General features: G+C 44.4%; 2 protein-coding genes across 2 annotated transcripts in view; one reads left to right on the top strand and one right to left on the bottom strand.

The window, feature by feature from the left end:
• T265_08825 (hypothetical protein) overlaps positions 1-17,508 on the top strand; it is a gene marked incomplete at both ends in the record, with an annotated part of 29,494 nt that extends 11,986 nt beyond the window's left edge. Inside the window, one exon of the mRNA XM_009174737.1 lies at positions 17,337-17,508. Coding sequence (XP_009173001.1) covers positions 17,337-17,508 — 172 coding nt within the window. The remainder of the gene's footprint in view (positions 1-17,336) is intronic.
• T265_08826 (hypothetical protein) overlaps positions 1-21,698 on the bottom strand; it is a gene marked incomplete at both ends in the record, with an annotated part of 73,842 nt that overhangs the window by 15,249 nt on the left and 36,895 nt on the right. Inside the window, 4 exons of the mRNA XM_009174738.1 lie at positions 2,121-2,258; positions 3,860-3,936; positions 11,792-12,498; positions 17,035-17,837. Of these exons, the coding sequence (XP_009173002.1) occupies positions 2,121-2,258; positions 3,860-3,936; positions 11,792-12,498; positions 17,035-17,837 (1,725 nt within the window). The remainder of the gene's footprint in view (positions 1-2,120; positions 2,259-3,859; positions 3,937-11,791; positions 12,499-17,034; positions 17,838-21,698) is intronic.

Here is a 21,698-nt window from a genome sequence, read left to right on the forward strand (position 1 = left end):
GGTGAGTGAATGGTGTAAAGAAGCCATTCGGTTCCGCTTTGTCATGTTAGTTATGTTCAGAAGGCGTCTTTTGCGCCAGATCCTACCTTCCAGGCATCATTCACTAGATTGGTAAGTGATCAGGTGGCTGTTGATCTGTTCGCCGAGGTTGGAAATTGATTCCATTCGCTAGAACCTGCGATTGGCATGAAAACAGACGTACATGTGCGGGTACAAATCAATGAGTGGTAAAGGAGCTAGTTGTTGCTGAGGCAAAGCATGCAGACAAAGGCCTACTAATAAGCTACTTCTAACATATGTCAATCACGTATTGGCAGGGATGAGTAGGGGACGTCATAATCAATGGCTTTCGAAAAAGTAGTAGTTATTGCATACTCTGTCGAGAAAACCATTAGTCAAACCCACACACCAATCGAGAGATGTCGCTACAATACAAGATACACCAGTAATCTCATTATTGACAGAAACACTCAGCTGAATGCTTTCCAAAGACGCTTATTTATTTAGATACAGTGCTATTGCGAAAAGTGCCGCTGACGAAACAGTGAGATCCAGGGCTAACTTTGAGGTACTTCGGAAACTTGGTTAAACCATTTGAATAGTACCTGACAGGAACAACCTTCCTGGGAATGACTGGTGCCCATATCTTGTAGAAACATTCCGTTGCGAAGAGGCTAGACCTCATCGTTGTGTGACAGTCTGTGTAATTCGGAAACCCAGCGGGTAGCAACACAGAATATCCTGTACCGAACCGACCGATGGATTAGTCTGGCAAATAGTCACCTTATTGCCTGACCGGTCACGCTTGACAATGCAAAGGCTAGAGTTATACCAACGGATAAAATCCACGTCGCCCTGATTACCAGTCCGCACAAAGTTCACATGAAGCTGCCGGGCAGCTCGCCATCTCTTCATGCCATAACATACTCAGAGGATGGCATACCACCGACTGGGACAAGCACACAGAAATTCGTCAGGAAGCGGCTCTGTGGGGTGGATAGAACCATTCTTTCACCCAAGATGAAACTTGAGACACAGCCAGAGAAGTGACTTTGCACCGTACCTTCGGTGTATCTAACCTCTTCACAAGAGCAGGAAAAACTGAAGCGTGAGAACATGCGCAGCCCATGACATAAACTCATGGGTAGGCCAACATATGTGTGACAAAAGATGAACTCGTACGTACGAACTGGCGTAGACTTTTGATAAAATAATGGAAGGGTTGAAGGTTGGGGAGACACTTCAGCCGGCGACAACCGAACCAAGTGTCCACATTCACGAAAGAAATTACATACTTCCTTATTACTTGCGTGTGGAAAACATCACCTTATCAGTGAAGCTCGCTGAAATGAAACAAAGCCTCAGTTTAGGTATAGTGCTACCGGCCCAAATAAGGCTGAGCAGTTGAAGGTCAACTTGTTTGTTTATACACAGAATGACTGTTACACGTAGACAATTGTAGCAATTTGCAGAAAGGGTTTGAGAAGATAATCTAGAACGTATGGCATAATCCCATCAGTCATTGCCGTCTGTACACTGTCGGCGATTCACACCAGCGATGAAGCAGGGCTGTGTAGGACACCTCGGCCTTTGGACGTAGCTTGATCGAGCGTTATGGAGCATTGTCCTTGGTACTCTTAACTGGAAATCGAGTAAGCCGACATTTTTAGACATCCTTTCTAGTATGCTGAGGTGACTAATGAGACAATACTCGAAGCTTCCTTTACTTTACGAACAAAAACGTTGCTATTCTAATCTCACCCTAAGCCAAATTGGGGGAACTGGTGGAACTAAACGCATTTATAACCACCGTCCCTTTGACGTACGTCTCGAGTTTCATTTGTAAAACCCTACCGGACAGTTTACTGTCCAACAAGAAAGTTAACTGTATGTATTAAATTTATAAACCGTTTAGACGGAACGTGATTTCCCTGAGTCATTTTCCGTTTCATTCACGCATGCGTACAGATGTGCACACCAGTTAAACTCAACACCGAATGACCAAACGAAGGCACAGCATGTTAGGACGGACGTAGCCATGAAATGTTGACACACTCCGCTACCGTATTCGTGTTTCTTTGATAACGCGATGTGGGGAACAGGCAACACAGGGAACTTACCACTTGCTGTTCAACCAACTTTGTGATCATCACTATGGCTGGAGCATGTGAATGCCATACCATCCGCCAAAAGTCAACGACTGTGTGGGACATGGGACCTTGCGTCGCAATGAATGCGTTAGGTTGACCACCATAGCCCTAAGAGAACAAAAAGGAGTAGCAATAACAAAGGTACTAGTAGACCCAAAGTACCAGAATGAACTTAAACCTGATTGGTGAAACACCTCCCTGAACGGCTCTGTGCAATGACTTTTGGACAACTCAATAGCTAATAAAAAGCACTACATTCAATAGACTTTGAATTCTGAAGAAAACACCGGAACGGTCATTCGCACATGATTTCACTTGTATGTGGTTCGCGAGTTGTTCAGTCACCAGACGGTAACTACAAAGTCTAACCATAAATTAGGGACATCATTGAGAGTAATACACTAGTAACACGAACTGGTGCTTAACTGCCGTAATTATTAGATGACAACAAAGAAGTAATTTCAGATAGGCCGAATCATCAAATAAAAAAAGGTTGACACCACTAGCAACTGATGGAACTGTTAAACTGAAAGTAACGAATAGCAACAATTGTCAAAGTGGTGATGAAGAATGGAGTAGACAATGTCTGAAACTGAGGAGATCGGTGAAACTAGTATTCTATCCTACCTACACTGTCTGTTGATCAACAGCAGTTCGTTCCGAGCAGCCCCCGGCACATTGTTCGCGGAAGACGCGATACCATACCCAAAAGGAATTACGGAATGGCAGCGCCATGCGTTTAATACGGTGCAAGTGTTCACTGTACTGTCATGACGCTGGATCCGGTGGACTGCTGTGAATGGACGTGCGAAAGCTTGCCGAACAATCTTATTCCATGGAATTCACAGGTACAACCGTTCTAGCATGCACGACTCTGGATTCAGACGAAATCAACCGATAGCAGTTGCGTACGAAAACTACGCGATACTCAGAACAGCGATTCAGGAACAAATAAGAGGCATCCAAAGAAGACCACGATAACAATTGTGATCGTGCCGGATATGAAAAACATTGAAGGGCATGCTCGAAAAATCGAGCTGTGTATGAGAAAATAATAGATGACTCAAGCGCTCTGCGACAGCCTTGGGATGCGATTATCTTGAATAAAACGGCTCTGAAAATAATTCAAAGTAGTCATTTTTCAGCCTATTGTTAGAGAGAGGCAGTGTATATTCCTCAAAGTAGTCAACCGACATGGGAGCGAAAAACTTATGCCGTCTGGAATAAATTATTGTCTTGCTGCACGAATATCCGGTTGTTCAAACTAAATTAAGATAGTCCAGGAGCTTAACCGAGGGGATCACTTGTTTCTGCATTTGAGTGGGACAGTGCGTGTGTTCGGAAAGGTAAATTGGCCACATGATCCTAAGTCGTAATTAGAATGGCCATAATATAATATGACGGCACTAATAAAATCACCTTTCAGAAGAGAACGCTGCGGAGAGTAGAATGGCATCTTTTCAGAGATAATGTAACAGGTCTGGGCAACTTGCCAATGGCAGTTTTCGATTGTATCCTGGAGCAACGGACATATATTGTCAAGCAAATACATTCACAGTTGCCCACACAAACACAGGAAGTTACAAGGGTTATAACAAGAAATATGAGCCTACAGCCCCACATAGACGAACCGAAGATTCAGGCAAAATGGAACCCGGCTTTTCTGGGCCAGCGGTAGCGTGGAAATATGCGAGTATAATACTACTTACGTGGATATAATTGGCATTGATGTAACTTGTGGCAGGATCGTTATTTAGTATTGGCAAAATAACTCTTGTTGAGTAGTCTGACGGAGAAAAAGAGAAAAGTGTTTGTGGATCAATGGACAAAGGAAGGTAGTTTTTAATGAAATTAGTCACACAGTACAAGACAGTAGATCATCCGCCACTTTTCCGTTAATACACTAATTTCGACCGCTTTTTTAAACGTCAATGAAATATTGTTGTGAATTTGGTCATCTCGGAGGCTCAGAACGGTTGGAACGTTCCTTACAGGAAAAAGTTCTTACTTCGATGGGGAAATCGGCTAAATCCTCAGTTCCGAGTGGTGGCTGAAAGGCGTTTGAATCGAGCAATTGTTTTTCGAAGAGAGTTGTCAGGTTTACATTTCAGATTATTCTACCCTCAGTCGGGCTTATTTGAAATATAATTCAATCGGGGGATTCTACTAGGACCACAGTGCTTACTTCCTAGGTCGAATCATAGTCACTAAAGTAGCCACTGAGGACTCTTCCATGATCCTTGGATCAATCCACTTTCCTATCACCCGCTTTCTTTTGAGTTAATGGAATGTTGATCTGCAGAGCCTCTTGTCACATAAGAAGGTGTAGATTTCACCAAACAGAAAAACTGGAATGCTATTCAACTGTCATACCCCTTGCAGCAGAGCACAATCCAAAAGTAAAAGAATGGGCTTTGACCTCAATGTCGTGATACTGATGGATTACAGACTGGGTGAAACTGATGTGCACTTTCAACACGACTCTACATTTCACGTTCGGATGATCAGAGCAACCGATTTGTCACGAAAAGAAGGCTTACTTGAAACCTGGTCTGATGGTGTGGTTGACGACTAACGGTAAAAAAAGACCACGTATGGGTTTCTTGGAGCGAAATTTTTTTGAACGCACACGTCGTGAGGAATCACAGTATTAGAGTGGTGATTGGGACAAAATGATCCTCTTTGAGATTATAAAAACGATTGAAGAGGACACCAAAAGTCATTTGAAATACGCACAAAAGATCACAGCAAAATCATTCAGTGTTATAGCACAGCTGTGCTCGTTGTTTCACTATTTTTCCAGTTGCCAAAAACGTCATAGATGGGGGGATTGACGATGAGAAGGTTCCAATTCCGTTTACGACGCACTGAAGAAATGAGCCATGATCCCTTTTTAATTTCCATTCCGTTAGCATGTTCGTTGGTGCTCCTTCAAGCGTACCTTGAATGGAAGCCAGCAATATGTGCTCGCTGGTCATTGATCAAGGTGGAGCTTGTATTTTCGGAGATTTCACAGCGATAAGGCTAGGTCAGAGTATGTGGGTGGTCTGCCATTGCGACTGGGCACACACACACAATCTATGCGCGTATCTTTAAAAAAAGTTAAGAGTTTTATGACTACTTTACTTTCCAACTCTTCCATTCTTTACGTTCAACATCTTCGGATTGGCTGACCAGTGTTCTGTGACACCTTACCGAATGAGCTGAAGTGAGCGCACCTTATCTTCAGGGACCGGAACTACCATCTTTCTCACGACATGATAATCTAAAGACCAGCGCCAGCCAGCCAGCCACATAACTGAGGTGTCATCGAACGATTCACTTCACCAATACGTTGTGTGAAAGCTATTTGAGAGCCTTGTCGTGAGACGCAATTCATTCTTTCCTTCATTTTATTGTTTGCCACGTGTACACTTTTTCCACGTGTACGAAACTGATTTATCGTGCAACTGCGTTGTTCTCATTGCACTGTTCAACTGGATCAAAGAGAAACACCGTGTTTTAAGGACACCATAGTCTGTTGAACTTTTCAGAGGAGTGGGAATTAAGCTTTGAGAGCTTGGCTAAAGAACAGATTATCCACTGTTGAACCCGTCTCCCAAGATAAATCCTAGGATTCAACCAATCTTCGTACGCTAGTTCAATTGCACCGGTACTAGAGACAGACATTGGAACTAACCTTGACGTAAGGTTGACCTGTTTCTGCGCCATCCCATTTGGAGGGCTTGTTGTTTCCACCAAATAGTGTCATTTGCATACCAATTTGGGCTCACCTGGAACCCAGCTGAATCTCTCGTTTATCATGTTCTTAAGCAATTGAATGTGTTTCACTAGGTCAGCTCACGTTTCGGTTAGTACGATATTCGAGACATCGTAATGCACTATTCCGAAGAAGCCGAAGACTATTCGACAGACCACTACCGGTTTCACCCTTCTCGGGGCCCATCAGGTAATTCACGTCAAAATAATGTGCTCCTTGTATGCAATTAAAAACTTAATCGGCCAAATACCCTCGGTGGCATGGGATTTCGTTCTTGACGAGAGGCCGTCATAAACGAGCGATCCGGCTGCATTCAGCTGAGTTACGTTAAGGCTCAAGAGGAAGATGAAAAGTGGTCGCTTTAAAGGTTTTCTGGCCGGAGGGAGGCGAATCGGGGGTATATCATTGTTTGAATTATTTCTGATAAAATTCCTGGTCGCCATCATCGACAAGGCCATTTACGCGTAGTGAAATCATTTCATTCGTTACAAATTCGTCCATTGAAGATAAAATAACAGGACGTGGAGGACTGCAGCTGGTGGCGATCGTTTGGATTACCCAAATTTAGAACTGGTACTACTGACACCCTGGTAGAGGTTCTAACTAAAGTTTCTGACTGTTGAGAAACGCAGAGCAGACTGTTATCGAAATACACAATCTGGTTTCCCAAGTTTGTTCCAGATTCAACTAGATGATAGAACAAAGATACCGACATTAGATTAATACACCCTGTCATCCCATCAGAGGATGGATGCGGCATGAAACTAGGATTGCTCTCTGTGTTGCAGACTCCAGAGCCAGTACAAGCGCAGGATTTGGACAACTAGTTTATCTGAAAGCAATTCAGTGCCCACTGTGACCAACGATTCTCATGTTACATGTCATCAACAGTTGAACAGTTCCCACTACTCGTGAGCTATGAACTGATGACCCGCACAACCGTCTCAGAATCTATTCTATCAAGCCGTTGAATGTGAGCAAAAGGTAGAAGACACAGTTTCATCACGAGGGATACCAGCACTTGGCGCTCTGAGGCGGATTAGAGGAATCTACCTGAGAGTAAACATGAGCTCCCATTTTCGTGCAGAGGGAATTACTGAGTCTTGCATTTTAAATGTCTTGGTTTCATGCAATAAAACAATGATGTAAACAAGAAGGGTGAATTTGTGGCTACAGGAGTCGATGTTACATGGACTGAGTAAATCTCCAAGGTCACAGAGCTGCTAAACTCCCGCGCATTGCCACTACACTGTACTCTAACGATGTCACATCGACTGTTGGTGAGATGCTCAGCGAAGATAGATGGCGACTCATTCCGTGATTTAATATTTTCAATTGCAGCTGACTGGCCAGAGGCTCAGATTCAAACAAAGATCCTAGAAGAAGTCACTTTTGGTCGAACCCCTCACCTGGTCTCTTCGGAATATGGAGGCATAATTTCTAAATTCGCGCATGGTGAACAAAACGAAGCAACCTGTGCAAACGTCATGAGGCAGCTCGATAATAATAGCTGTTCTGAGCCTACTGGAACAAAAACAGAGGCCATTGGAAAAAGGGTGGTTCAGTTACTCGCGAGAAGTATGAGTTGGACTCGATGAGATCTTAACACTATTTAGACAGCGGAAACAGAGTTCTAGTGGTCTTTCGTTGTAAATTCACTGCGGCACGTAGTGAGAAGACTAAATGAACAGAATATGGAGCGCAGCAGAAGTCCATGAAGGCGTAAGTGTTTGGTTAGTTAGTGATTATAGTTCCAAGCCGTTATGTCACGGTGAGTCACGAAGATTTAGTATTTGTTGTATGCGAATTAGTCCAGTAGATCGAATCCACATAGCGACCGATTCAAAACAAAACCTTACCAAAGAATCGGTGAATGAAAATAGTGTGACATTCATAATCCATGTGTCCTAGTTATGTCTAGTTGTCAGTTCAATCGATAACTACAAACACAGGCGGTGTGCATACATGCGGTTGCAAAATCGAAAACTCCGAGAGGCTTAGGAAAGCGCGATCGAATAGAACACGCATGAGCGGAGAACAACAATGAGGAAAGGAGCAATGGAACTAATAAACTGGCTTCATGGTGACATGTCCGTATGTTTGGAAGTCACATCAAAACATTGTTGCGATTGCGTTTCAACACGTTTTTTGCTGACGGAACAATGAACTGAGCGGAATCAGGAACTGAACTATTCGTGCGCAGTAGTCAGCATGCTCGAAGCTTACGCATATACGGCAAAGTATGCGCAAGTTAGGCGTCGATGTAGACTGGATTCCACAAGACACAGGGATCTATGGTGTATCAGCAGTCGGTTTGGCCATGCTTGTACATGACTTGAAAGATTAAAATGCTTACTGTGAGAAAAAACGTGAATGGGGCTAAGACCTACTACGAGCATACGACTGACGATCGGAACATCATTGATATCGACGAACAGCCATGTCCTGTAGCGTCTCGAGGCAAGCACGAAGAGGACCACGCCAGACTCATTCTATGAGGCAAGGTGGACCGAAAGAACATTGAAGTTTCGTAATAGTTTTCATGTCCTTTCGACCACGTGCACCACTTTGAAGAGGGCATGGGGGACAGCATCCTGATGACTTATCATACGGAACACACGATCAAGCTAACGCAGCTTGTGATACTGAACACACACTTCATTTGAATACCATGCTACACAACCTGTTACTCGGGTGCGTCAGGAACAAAATCGACCAGCTATCGTTTTGAGACAATAGCTATCAAAGACCTGGAAAAGTCTTCATTCTACCTCTTGTATCCATAAAACATACCAGCCTGCACCACTTTTCTAGGAAAGCTTGGTACATGCCGCAAGCCAGAATACAAAAGAAACTATGATCGAAAACTTCCGGAAGACTTCCTGCTGAGTAAGCGAGTTGAGGAGGAAAAATTGTTCGACTGAATCACATTCACCTTGGTTTTATTCATACAGTAGAGATTAACGCGAACTCCCATCTGTACCTATCGAATACGTCAATAAGCACCGATAGCGATTGATTAGACGTAAGATCCGAGTGTTTGAACCAAATGGAATGTACGATCAGTTGCAATATTTCAGCACGACGGCAAGAGACATGTCAGTGGTCTGCACGAACTGTCCGACAACAACCGAACTTAGTCAAACACTCATGTCAGATGGTATAGGCAGAGTCGGATGGTGAGAACGAAAATCAGACGAAGGAAATTCGACACCAATGTAAGGCGATAATGTTACGAGGCTGCCCAACAGCACTCATCTATATGAAACAAACCCAGTTGTGCTACCAGAAACACTGACGTGCCAACAATTCATGCACAGTTAAAGATTAGGAATGTTATTGACGTCGGCTTGTGAACAAATACTACACCATTTCATGCCAAGCACTCGGCGAGTTATGCGAACTCCACCCAAGCTGTTTTGTCATATGATATTCAAGGCTGGATCCAAGTCACCCTGAACTTGGTATGAAAAATAGTGCAAGCCTCGGGGCATGTGGCACATGACGGAGCAGTTGTGACCCGCAGTGGGGAATGGGTTGCGGTTCTATAAGATCGACTGTCAGATACTTGTAGAGTTGTCAGATCCTTCATCTAGGCAGCAACGGCCTGCATAGTAGCGCTGTGTACGCACAAATAGTGGCACTATACGCGGTGGGAATGGGAAACCCACCGAGACTCATACACTCCTCCATCTGCCACATTAACTTGAACTGGAACAAGTCTCAGTATCACTCTTTTGATTGGACAAAGAACTTTCAGAAATACTACTTCCTGCGTCCCGGTTGTAAGATGAGTAGTTGCTAAGTGAGTAATGAACAATGAGATGATGACCGTCATCCTTGTTAAAAAACAATTGGGTCTCCTTATCCCTTTAAAATACTACAGCACTATCGGCCATCCATCACACGTCAAGTTGGTACCCACTAGCAATAAACTGGGTACTTTGAATTCGAAGATTCATTTGCGTACTCCACAGTTGGTAATTAGGCGACAATCTGGAGTAAATTCGACCAAGCAGCCGTAGCCAAAATTACACTTTGTACGGATATCTTTGATGAGTTCTCATGTATTCAGTACAGTAAATCGGCCACAAAAATAACACGATGCTATTTCTCTAGAATGAGACATTTTAAACGGGAGTCCTTGAATGAAAGAAAGATTTTCGACGTGTTGAACCCACAAGATGGTGTTCGATCGGACAGCACACCATGGATTATCTTCGTCATTTAAATCCCATGAAAGTTTTAAACAATAATCTCTCTGCAGTAATTTAAACAGCACAACTGGAAGACGGAAACGGACAGGTGCGCGAATTTCGTATTAGGTCGTTAGAGTCGAATTATCAATCACGAGAAAAAGCCTTTTAGTTCCTACAAAAGTTACGCGGTCACAGAATGACCAGCCAATAATTGGAAACAGCGAACGTCTTATGTCCGAGGTAGTCTAGGGGTTACGCACATTAGACGCTTGAATCGCCCTCGAAAATTTGGGAACATATGAAATCTGATGAGTGAACAAAACATTGGACGCCGAGGTTAAACCAACTCGCTGATCTGTGGTCGAAAAAATAGATTTGCTGATTGCTAACTGTGACGTTTTACGATCAGAGGAGAGCCCTGAAGTTCGATCCTCTCTTAGGCACTGAACCCAAAAAGGGATGCCCCCTTCTTTGCTGGAATTGAAGTAGCTAGAAGTTCTGCAATGTAACTTTCTCCGTAGTTAAATACACACGTGTATACAGAATGGGATTTACCCCCAAGGGGGTTGTCTCAATAAAGTGAAGGTAGTAACAACCCTTGATTCAGTAATGTATCATTTTTGGCGCTGAGCTTAGACATTCGTGTGTTTAAACAGCTGCTCTATTCCATTGAATACAGTTCTTCTGCATATAGGTCGCAGCTTTTCTCCCATGTCATTATGTTGGGGCCAGATGGCTCGGTAGATAGAACACGAATTTACCTACCGGAAGGCCCGTGGTTCGAACCCGACCTCTTCCTCTCGATTTCCCCTGTCTAGGATTAGGCAATCTGGCAGTATCCCAGTCCTCGTGCTTTCTTCGGGTTGAATGGTAGCCAGGCACCGATAGGGTGTTACAGCTGAACGATTATCTTATCATTAAGTTGCCTAGTTATGAGCTGATTAGGATATCCATTTCGCCACAAGGTATTTGTGAGTAGTTCTAGCTCAGCTGTCGTAGAATATGATTTGAAGATAAAGGGAACAGAGTTTTCGAAACATTGCGTTTCTGCCTGAAACATGGGAAGTGCTGCGGTTGTGCAACCACTGACGTACCTGCTTCACTATGCGCTGATGATGGCACCTCCCATGAGGATGAGACAATTGCAATCAACTTGCCTACTTCTTGTGGAAACGTATTTGTATCTTGAAAAGGACTTGAATTGTGTTAGTTAGGTTCGATGGAAAATTACACCGTTTGCTCATTTTGTAAATCTGTGAAAGATTTGGGGTCTTTCTTCAGTTGTGGTGGTTCGGTGTGGTCACTTTTCTAATCAGTGGCGGCAAACTGCTGATGCTGAACTAAGATACATGCAAAGAGTAGTGGTTGCCTACGAATATCGAGAGGAGGTTGACTTGAAAAGGTTTTAAGAAGGTAATCTATTCCATAAAGTTTTTTTTACACGACTGGGTGTTCGGATAATGTATTGTAGGTTTCAACAAATCAGTGAAGGTCTCAGGGTTCAGTGTGTACTTTAATTTGTGGACCAACAGAGGAAATTGCCACAGGTGTTTCGATTGAAAGCCCCAAACCTAGCATATGAAACCATAAGTAAATTTGGGGATCCACAAGGTTACTTATGATGACAACATACCGGTACTGGATAGCACCTACGCTAAAAGTGTTTGACGTAAAAGTCTTACTCGGAAGAATTGACTGATAGCGATTCTTCTGTCCGATTCCAACTATGGGTAGTTCCTTCTTGCTTGGGTGGTTCATTGGAATGTCCCAGAATTCCTGGAACAAGGATGGAGCGTTATCACGTAACTTGCTGGCCAGTTTTTCGTATGTCAATGGTTGGCTAGCGTTCAATAACTGTTCAACTTCGCGGCTGCGCTGCTGAGACAATGTGTTGTGGGGACACTGACGACCAAGTTCTAGGCGATGGTGTGGATCTGTCGGTCGGTAGTGCAAGTGTCGGTGATGTAGATAATGATGGTGCGAATAATACTGGTGCCGACTGAGCAACGAATCAAGGGGTTCACGACAAAGAGCACCAGTCCCGCTGACGGATTTGGTCGCATTCAATTCTAAGCTGGTGTGATCTGTAACTGACCGAACTGGTTTAATTTGACAGCGGACATCCTCACAGGTGGCAGGTGGAACGGCGGAATCCAAATCTTCCCCGGATTTACCGCCATAACAGGTGGTGTGAGTGGAGTGGTATAAACTTCTTGGTTCACACGCACTCAAGCCAGCAAAACGAGTGTGAGGAACCGCGGCCTGTGTACGACCCGTTTCCTCATCAAGACTCCCACCACGTCCGGCCGTTGATGTGGCGGTAGTGTCCAATATCGGATCCACAAAAGGTGAAAGGCATAGAGTAAGTGATGTATGAGACCCTCGTCGACTGGAAAAAATGGAAAGGTGAAATAAGCGGTCAAAGGAAGTCACGGCGGTAAACCATCGGAAACGAAGTATAAACATTTCAGCTCAGTGGTACTTGCAACAAAATACCTTGGAAATCGTGTGGGGAAATGCTCTCAAGATAGCAATCACCTCAGGCACCAAGCAATTTAAGTTCATAAGGAACAATGAGGACCACGCTGAAAACAGAGGGGTACTTTCTGCGGCTCCGGGCAACATTGGATTTGGTCAATATAAAGCGTTCAAGCTGTAGCACCCTTCCGGTGCCTAGCTGCCATGCCACCCGAAGGAAGCAATATATGGTGCCGACAGTGGCTTAAAAGGTGTTAAATGAGCTAGAACTCTTCCTCCTGGAAAGTTTTTTTAAATACAATTTGGCTGCATTCTACCTAAGTCAAGAAGAGAGTTGAACTAATTAGGACTCGACACGTGGAATCCAGATAGTCCACGAAAACTCCAAATCCGGGCAACATTGGATTTGGTCAATATAAAGCGTTCAGCTGTAGCACCCTTCCGGTGCCTAGCTGCCATGCCACCCGAAGGAAGCAATATATGGTGCCGACAGTGGCTTAAAAGGTGTTAAATGAGCTAGAACTCTTCCTCCTGGAAAGTTTTTTTAAATACAATTTGGCTGCATTCTACCTAAGTCAAGAAGAGAGTTGAACTAATTAGGACTCGACACGTGGAATCCAGATAGTCCACGAAAACTCCAAAACTAAGAGTTAGCCAAGCCCCGGGATCTGAATAAGCTCATGATGGGTAACCAACTGGATGTTGAGTGATGCGTCCTCGCCTCAAGATCATTCTGTGCATATTCACCAGTCGTCATTTCGCCTTGCGCATCAAACACAATACGTCAAGGTGGTTTGACCTTGTCTTCTGCTTTTGAAGCTTCAGTTTCAATCGAACCAGTAACACACGAAACGACTTTCCGAAATAAGGGAGCGAGGCAAGCCATTACTGAATAAATATAGAGGAACGTCGTGCTTGTTTGTTCTTCTAACTCGCCACGTCCTTAATATAAGCTGAGCACCAAGCTGCATTTCCATGAATTCCATGCGTGGCTGAGTAACAACTGGCATCAGTCAACAGTGCCGATTCAAACACAACAATAAAATACACTCCCCCTAGTGGTGAACAAAGGACACATGGTCATGAAGACCTACCTGAAATAACGTAGCACTATGTAAGTAGACACAAATCGATGACCCGATTTCGTGCGTGTTCATTTACAGGGATTGGGACACTGGTTGCCCAGGTGAACACAGTATTGCTGTCTCCGCTAACGGGACAGACTTTCATGGACGCGGTTTATCACTGGGGACTGACTACGGCTGTTCCACTAAAGTGGGAATCGCAGAGGGGCGAAACCCCACACAAAAATCGAACGGGATAGTCTGATAGTGCAGCACAACGAAGTTGGTTTTAAGCAAGACACTAGCTTCTAACTATCACTCCTGTTTTAGTAGTTGTTAGTAAATGAATTGGTTACCAGTTAAAGCAAGTTTTGCGTATCAAGCATTTTCACTACATTCTATTTATAGTTTCTCTGGTTCGCAATCACTCATGGTCGGTAGGATGATGGTTAGTATGGAGAGGTGAAAAAACGGAAGTTGAGAACAGTGAATCGGTTTTGAATAATCAACATCCAGGTAAGAATGTGCTGCAATGAAGAAGCATCGTACAAGTTTGGAACAATCACCGATTACGCCAGTGGAATGAACACATGATCAAGCACCATCTGGAAGTAGAAATATTCCGGTTGACATTCCCTATACTGTGTGGGAGTTTAACGCCGAAACACAAGCAACAAAACCTGTTTAGCCTATTCGCATCATCTGCATTCGGCACTCAACTGAGGCACAATAAGTGGTTAGTAGGGAACGCATGTCGAACACTCGAAATGCGCAAAGCATTCTCACACCATTGAATGGTGTACAAGGGATAGGGTTGAAACCATTGATTTGGGTTGGGTGTGAGAAGCCTGATGCTACAAGACTGTTGCCACGCTCCAAAAATTCCTTCGCGGTTTCACACACAGCAACCCATCATATTAAACAGGCTGCAGCAACAACGAGTAGAGCAAAGTACAATAAGCCTGCCGCGCGGGTCTAAATTAAACAAATTCTATTTTTAAAATGCGGGTTTATTTCACCTTCTGTGGACTCGAATTACAAAGAGGAATAGAAAAAAACAGTGACCTAGTGTTAGACTGAGTCACTACACAGGGTCATTAATAAACCCGACGGATCGAAAATTGATTTCCTCAGTGAGGTTCTCACGTGAGGAATATTTCGAAGCGAGTTCTAACCCAACTTCTTTGAGAAGGAACTAGAACCTTTTTACAAACGGAAGAAGACCATACGAAAAAAGAGGCGCTTGAGGCAACGCACGAGCCAATCGAAAGATTAACTGATACACATGCGCGCACAATTGTGTTGCGTTCAATCAATCCAGTTGTCTGGATTGAAAAATTATCCATGAGGTTGCTGAAAACTCTTCCGTAGACCACGAGCGCTTTCGACTCTTTTGGGTGTCATCAGATAGGCGTGGCCACACAACGCTATTAGCGGCAAAACCTTGGCGAGTGGAAAAAAAACTTTTTGCGCCAAAATGTTGCATTTTGTTTCGTATGTGCTCGAACCTAATCTACATTCATATTTCCGCAGCTCAAAAAACTACATCGTCTACTGAAGCAATCATACCCTTGGCGGAAAAAGTCTGGTGGAGACCCCGGGATGCCTAGATGGGGCTCAAAAGCTTGAACTCTGAACTCAATTGCCTGTCCCTTGTAGTCTATCAGGGACACGTCGTAGCTTTCGAAAATTCAACCCCGTTGTTCGAATACTGAGTGCCGATAGGCGTAGTCTCCGAATTTCTGTTCTGCTTGAACATAAAACTAAACGCAACTGACGAAATATACTCACATGCAACCAAGTTGTTGTTAACGATAGACTCAAATGAAGTATGAACAAGACATTCAGATGTGGTTCAACTGGGGCTCCTGTCAAATATAGTCTGATTTTCAGATCAGTGTACTTTACCAACAACAGATTATTTATTGTCAAGATTCATCCTTGTGGTGGATAAAACGCTCAGCGAATCACAGCGAACTCATCCGGATTGGAAATGAGAGAGAGAGAGAGGTTGCCCACTGTCCGCATTTGGTTTTGTGGCAGACGAGTTGGTCTCTAGCCTGGTACCCAAGAGACAAATAAGAAGAGTTTTTAGCAACCTTATGAGTAGTGCATTACAAAAATAAGAATAATGTTTCGGCATCCAAGCAGTTTACAGGTACCCAATAGGTTATTTAATTGATGCATTGTAAGATGAAGGTTCGCGTAATCCCAACTATCTATTCTCGAGCGGAATCGCCAAACAGAACGTTATGTCTCATCGCAATGGGAGGGATGACACTTGCGGTTGCTGGCTGTTGCATGGCTTATACCCTCGATCCTGAACTGATCAGTCTTCAAGAACAATTTGAATTGAACTCGCATAGACTAGATTCTTCGCAAGTAGTTCACCACTGGTGGATATTTCGTCGTACTAACCCGTGAAGCTGAGATGCTTCGTAGGTTACATCGGACGAAGGGCAACGGCTTGAAAAATCACCCACCGTTGATCATCCCTGTAGACATTCCTGCATACCTCTTCCGGAGGTGAGATGTGGAAGCAAGTATACTAACATCGGAAAAAACAGCTCAGTTCAGTTTATCACCAATAACCCGTGTAACAAGGTTACGTTGGTTCCAAACCGAAAGCTGCCATACTGAGGTAGTGGTCTGGTTTGAGTGATGCACTGATCACGAGGGTCAAACTAGTTGGAACATGATTTCTTAAAGTCCAACCATGCCAAGAGGGTCAAGGTGTAGTCAGACGAAGAGAAGCAAGTCCACATACAACGATTAATCGTAATACAGGGCGGTCTGAGGATAAAGTTGTACTGTCCTCTGCAATACGAGTGCAAAGGCAGGAAGCTGATTTCCTTAGATGATGAACATCTTCCCACTCATGAAAGCATCGATGCCACCTTCCTCCGAGGAGAGACGGGTTAGAAACGATGGACCCTGAAAATCGCACACTAATCGTCTGCGAATAACCAAATGGATCTTCTGTAAACAGCAACATCAGGAGTGAGAGATTTATACCTTATTTCCTGAACCTTTACGCTAGACCAACCTCCACAGTCGAGAACATGAGACCATTGTTTCATGTGCTTCCAGCAGAGTCTTTTAAAAACCCGACTACCCGCTGCCTTGTGGGTGAGATTTTAAAGGCAAAGGTTTAAGTTAGGGTAACTCGAACAAACCTCATTCCAAGGTCTGAGCAAGCGGAAAGTACAAATCATACCTGCGGCTCTTCGTTCACATTGGAAAAAATTGTTACGCATGTGTTGTTTTGAATTCGGTTAGCAAACCAGAAGCCGGATTACAGATCTTCATCTCTCCGAAAAAATGTGCCATGAAAGAGTGCACACCATGACAGACCATTAATGGTGAAATTTTGTTAAACCCACCTCTCCAGCAATCCTCTGGTTCGGTGTCTCACTGGATGAGTCGGTGCAGTGGTTAGATGTGAGGCAGAATCAATGAATGATGTTGTGCTCTGTGGTGGCTCCGAATGGATAACATGCTTGCTTGAACCTAGTGGCATTCCATTGGCTTTGGGCCTGAGGGTTACTTGAGTGAGTACATCGGGCTTTCGATAACTTGTGTCAGCGATCGAAAGCATACACGCGCCTTCAGCCTTGTTCACCGCTGCTCCAACGAGGTGAGATGCCTCCGCTGGTTGAACCTGCACTGTTCGCGTTTCAATCAGGGGGCTAGGTGACAGAACTGAAGGTAGCGCAGACACTAGTCGTGGCAAAGGAGCAGCGCGGCGGCGGGCTGCCAGAGAGGGCGAAGCTGATGAATCCAAGGAAAGGCGCTCACTCGCGATACCTGCTTCGCATTTAAAAGCACTACCAGATTGTGGGGCCTCACCATACTGAATTCTAGGTCCCGGAACGTCATTGGATGATTTGTCTGCTTCAATTGTGACAGCTGATTCTAATGCGGATGTGTCATGGTGGAGATGAGTGGGAGGATGTTCAGGGATACAACAACAGAAATAAGAAATGCAGGACCTATTGGCTCGAGCGACAGACTGTTCATTAACGACGTCATCGGTTTCTTTCGTCCTGACTATAGATCGCGAAGCCGAGTCAGGAAAAGTTTCAGACGCAGAGGCGCCAAACTCACAAATAGACGCAGACTCCGTATCCTGTTTGAAAGTAGCGCTTTTCTGACGCTCCCGTTTTCGATAAACACACCAGAAAGCCTATGAATAAAACACAAGGGGTGATAAATTAAAAGAGTCTTAGGAATTTCGTCGCAATTTGAAAAAAAGCATCAAGTGTATCAAACAAGTCGCTATAAAATGGGTAGAAAAAATAAAGGTATATATGCCACCAACCAAGATGCGTAGTCGGTTTGTAGCTTAACGAAACAGAAGCCACGTGTAAAGCGTCAACCAAAGTACGAGTTGTATGACACCTCAGTGCATTCACGTGACCAAATCATACAGAAACATGTAATAGGATGTAAATGCGGTATGCCAACAACGGGAAAGACGACGAAAGTTCAAAATCAGCAGCCTCCGACATCATTCACGAGGGCGATAAGGCACTCAAAACAGCAGATGTACCTATTTGTGTAACGCTTCGACAGTCATTACATCCACACACAATTGCTTCCACCGGTTCACAAAAAGGTATGGATACCTGAAACTCATATTTCCGCCTAAGAACACTTATCCATGCCTAGAAGCAACCAGTAGTTGTACCCAAATGTCGAGTAAGCATAAGGATGAGAACGATGTGAAACAGAAAAAATGGCTAGTAACGTTAGGATCGCCAGATAATGCACACTAAAGCGGTTATCAAAAAACTGAATACGGATGATGAAAATAGTTCAAGCGTCAGCTTCTTTATTGGCGAATATGTCCCGTAAGGTGTAAGCGGACGGTGAGAGGATACGTTCCGGAGGTATAGTAGTGGTGAAAAGAAGGCCTTCGCTGCGGAGTTATTTATTAGGAAATGCCAACTGACCGGTTACAGACCGCTGAACAGGGAAGCAATACTCTAATCTGCATCTTAGTTACAAAAACTGGACACCAATCTTCTCCCGAACGAGTCTTCTTAAACTTTCCTGGAGATTAATTGACTCCACCCATTCGTCGGTCAAATCCAAGCAAATGTTATAAAGTGGCTCCAGGAATTCCGCAACAGATCACCCTTTTTCAATAGACGCAAAGCGAAATTCTACGAACAACACATACTACTCGCGTGCCTCCCCAGCAGTAGTATCACCGTTACAGCGGTAGCAACACTAGAAAAATCATTCAGCTGTAACACCCTTTGGGTACCTAGCTGCCATGCCAGCTGAAGAAGGCACGATGACTGGGACGTTGCGCGCTTGCCTAAGCCCAAGCAGGGGAATTCGAGAGGCAGGGTTCGGGTTCGAACCACGGACCTTCCGGTCTACCGCTCGAACCATAGCCATGTCGTCCTAGAGACAACACCCATCATAAGAGTTCACTTTGGAGACCTCAGTATTTTTGAGGAGATGACCACGTCCTGAGGGATAAATAGATTTTAATTGGGAGAATAATTATTGTGGAGACAGTGCTGCTGTGTCAGAGGGGTTGAGTGGGAGCGAGAGCATACAAGCGGAACTCTCAAAAAGGTTTCCGGTAAGGGAAAAAGTCACATCATGTCCGATCAGCATCACATACCGACCTAAAATCTCGTTACTAAAAGAGTCTGAGGATGGACTGGTTGGGGCTCTGTCTCCAATACATAATGAGTAGGAAGACCAAGCTGATCAGGAAAACGATCTGTTTGTGAAGCTGCGTAGGCTGAAACATGCCGTTAGATGGACTCGTCCCATAAGTCAGCCTGTTTTTGATCACCATTATGAAGAACACACAGGGTGCTTGGAAGTAGAAACATATCGTGATGAGGGACTCAAACGGTTAGTTAGAAGTAAAATAACTCAATGCGATTTGACTGAACAAATTAACAAGGTGGACAAGATGAGTATGTGCCGAAGAGAGTCCGCGAAAGTGTTGCGCATATATTACCTAGAGGACGGTGTTGGGGGGAAAATGAGCTATTATGGTGCGGTATTACTGAACATTTAACTTGAAGAAGTGGAGGATTTTTTCAGGACTTCAGCACGGCCCGACCCACACTGTCACCTGAACAATGAACATGAGGCGACAACCCGTGATCTCGGGTATAAGAAAGTTTAGAGGTTAAGCCAACAGATGCTGAACAGTAAACACCGTTGTTCGAATTGGTTTCTAACTGGACGGTGGTGTGTTCGCTGATCAGGGCATGTTAATTTTAGGCGTTTTATTAGAGACGATATGGCTCAAGTGGTTAGAGCGCGAATTTACTGACCGGAAGGTCCGTGGTTCGCATTCGACCTCGGGCTCTCGACTTCTGTCTAGGCTTGAGCAACCTGGCAGCATCCCAGCCCTCGTGCTTCCTTCGGATAGTGTCTTATTATGGTTTATTCTGTACGTGAGGCACGTATAAACGCACACATTACAAGAAAACGGTTGCCTCGGGGAGAAATGATTGCGAACAAAAAGTATCTTCCGTGTTCGGCGTAGCGTTATGCCAGTGGGCTAGTTATTCCGTAGCACACTCGAAAATTGGTATGAAGATTGGAGCAGGATTTCGGGGCGCTTGTGATGCGTCATGAATGATCTAATCTGTATGGAATGAAATTTGTGTCTGACTAACACTCCAAAAACCAAAGTGGCTTCATAATCCACGGGCATGAATGTGCTGAGCATCCATGAAGGCATCTTCAATACTGATTTGCTTATCTTTGCCTGAGAAGAGATACCAATACATCTTGACGTGTAAAAGGCGTAGAAAAAAATGCTGGGTTTACTGCTGTTAGCGATGTTGCATCTGGAATTGGATTTGTTTGCCGTAGACCTGTTAATAGGTTTGCATTGATTGGCAGGCCTAGAGCCAAGCCCGGCGGGTAGGTCAGAAGTAAATTCGGTTCCCAAAATCAAACCACTTGCGCTCAGATTTGCCGACTTTATCGCCCACTGACTCGAGTCTTTGGACAATCATCAACGACAGCACAAAACTGGTATTCCACAATCGTGCTTGATTGGACCATGATTTGAAACTGAAATTATGAAGGAGTGGAAGTGAACCAGGAATGGACCTAGTTCTAGTCTACTTTCTAAGGTGCTTACGCCGCCAGACAGTCCATCAGATAACCTGGAAAGAAAATGACATCGTCATCGTCAGTTGTAATAACCCCGTACTTGTCGTACAGTGGTTGTAGCTGCCACAGTTTCATTCACAGATGATTCGGGGAGGTGGGTTAGGTAGCTGCGCGTTGGAGGACGGAAAATGGCCGCCATATTTGCAGTACCTCCAAATACGCACAAGGGAGATCACACGGACCCCATTCTGGAAGGCGGATCACACCGACAGTAACTGGACTTTCCTAACCGACTTCATACGGGCCTGTCGAGTCAGAGTTTGACCATTAGGCACACACCACTTTAAATTGGGCACAGAAAAAGTTCTTTCGACATGCGCAGTAAATGAGTAAACCACTGCACCTCTTGGTGCTGGACACAGTTCAATTTAAGTCCCCATTGTACACACGAACCCTCGTTTTCCAGCCGCCTTGTGATGCATTCCCCGACACTGGCCAACACGGCACGGCGCCATTCATCCTTAAATCATGGAAACCACACCATGTGGTCACACATTGACTAGCTACTCGACTGACGACTTCTCTGACAGGATGAAATCTCCATTGAAAATTATCAAATATCGTTCTTCCAGAAATCTAGAAATAGCTTAGAGGTAGAATAATTTCACACGAGTGGAACCTCCATCAGAGAAGTCGGCACTCGGGCAGCCAAATAAGTGACCAGGTGGTGTGGTTTCCGTGACTGAAGAATGAGTGGCGCTACGTCCTAAGTGAGAGCCGACATTGATGATCATAAGCTCGTGGCCAAACGTTCAAGTGCTTAACCACTAGCGGTCGCGGGTCGGTTGTGAGCTTTTAGCATTCTCATCAATAGCAAATCGGGGAACGTTTGTGACCGGACTATTCTAGGAGAGAGTAGCACTTTGTATATATATATATATAT

Source organism: Opisthorchis viverrini (genome assembly GCF_000715545.1).
Source record: "Opisthorchis viverrini unplaced genomic scaffold opera_v5_236, whole genome shotgun sequence".
Lineage (NCBI taxonomy): Eukaryota > Metazoa > Platyhelminthes > Trematoda > Opisthorchiida > Opisthorchiidae > Opisthorchis > Opisthorchis viverrini.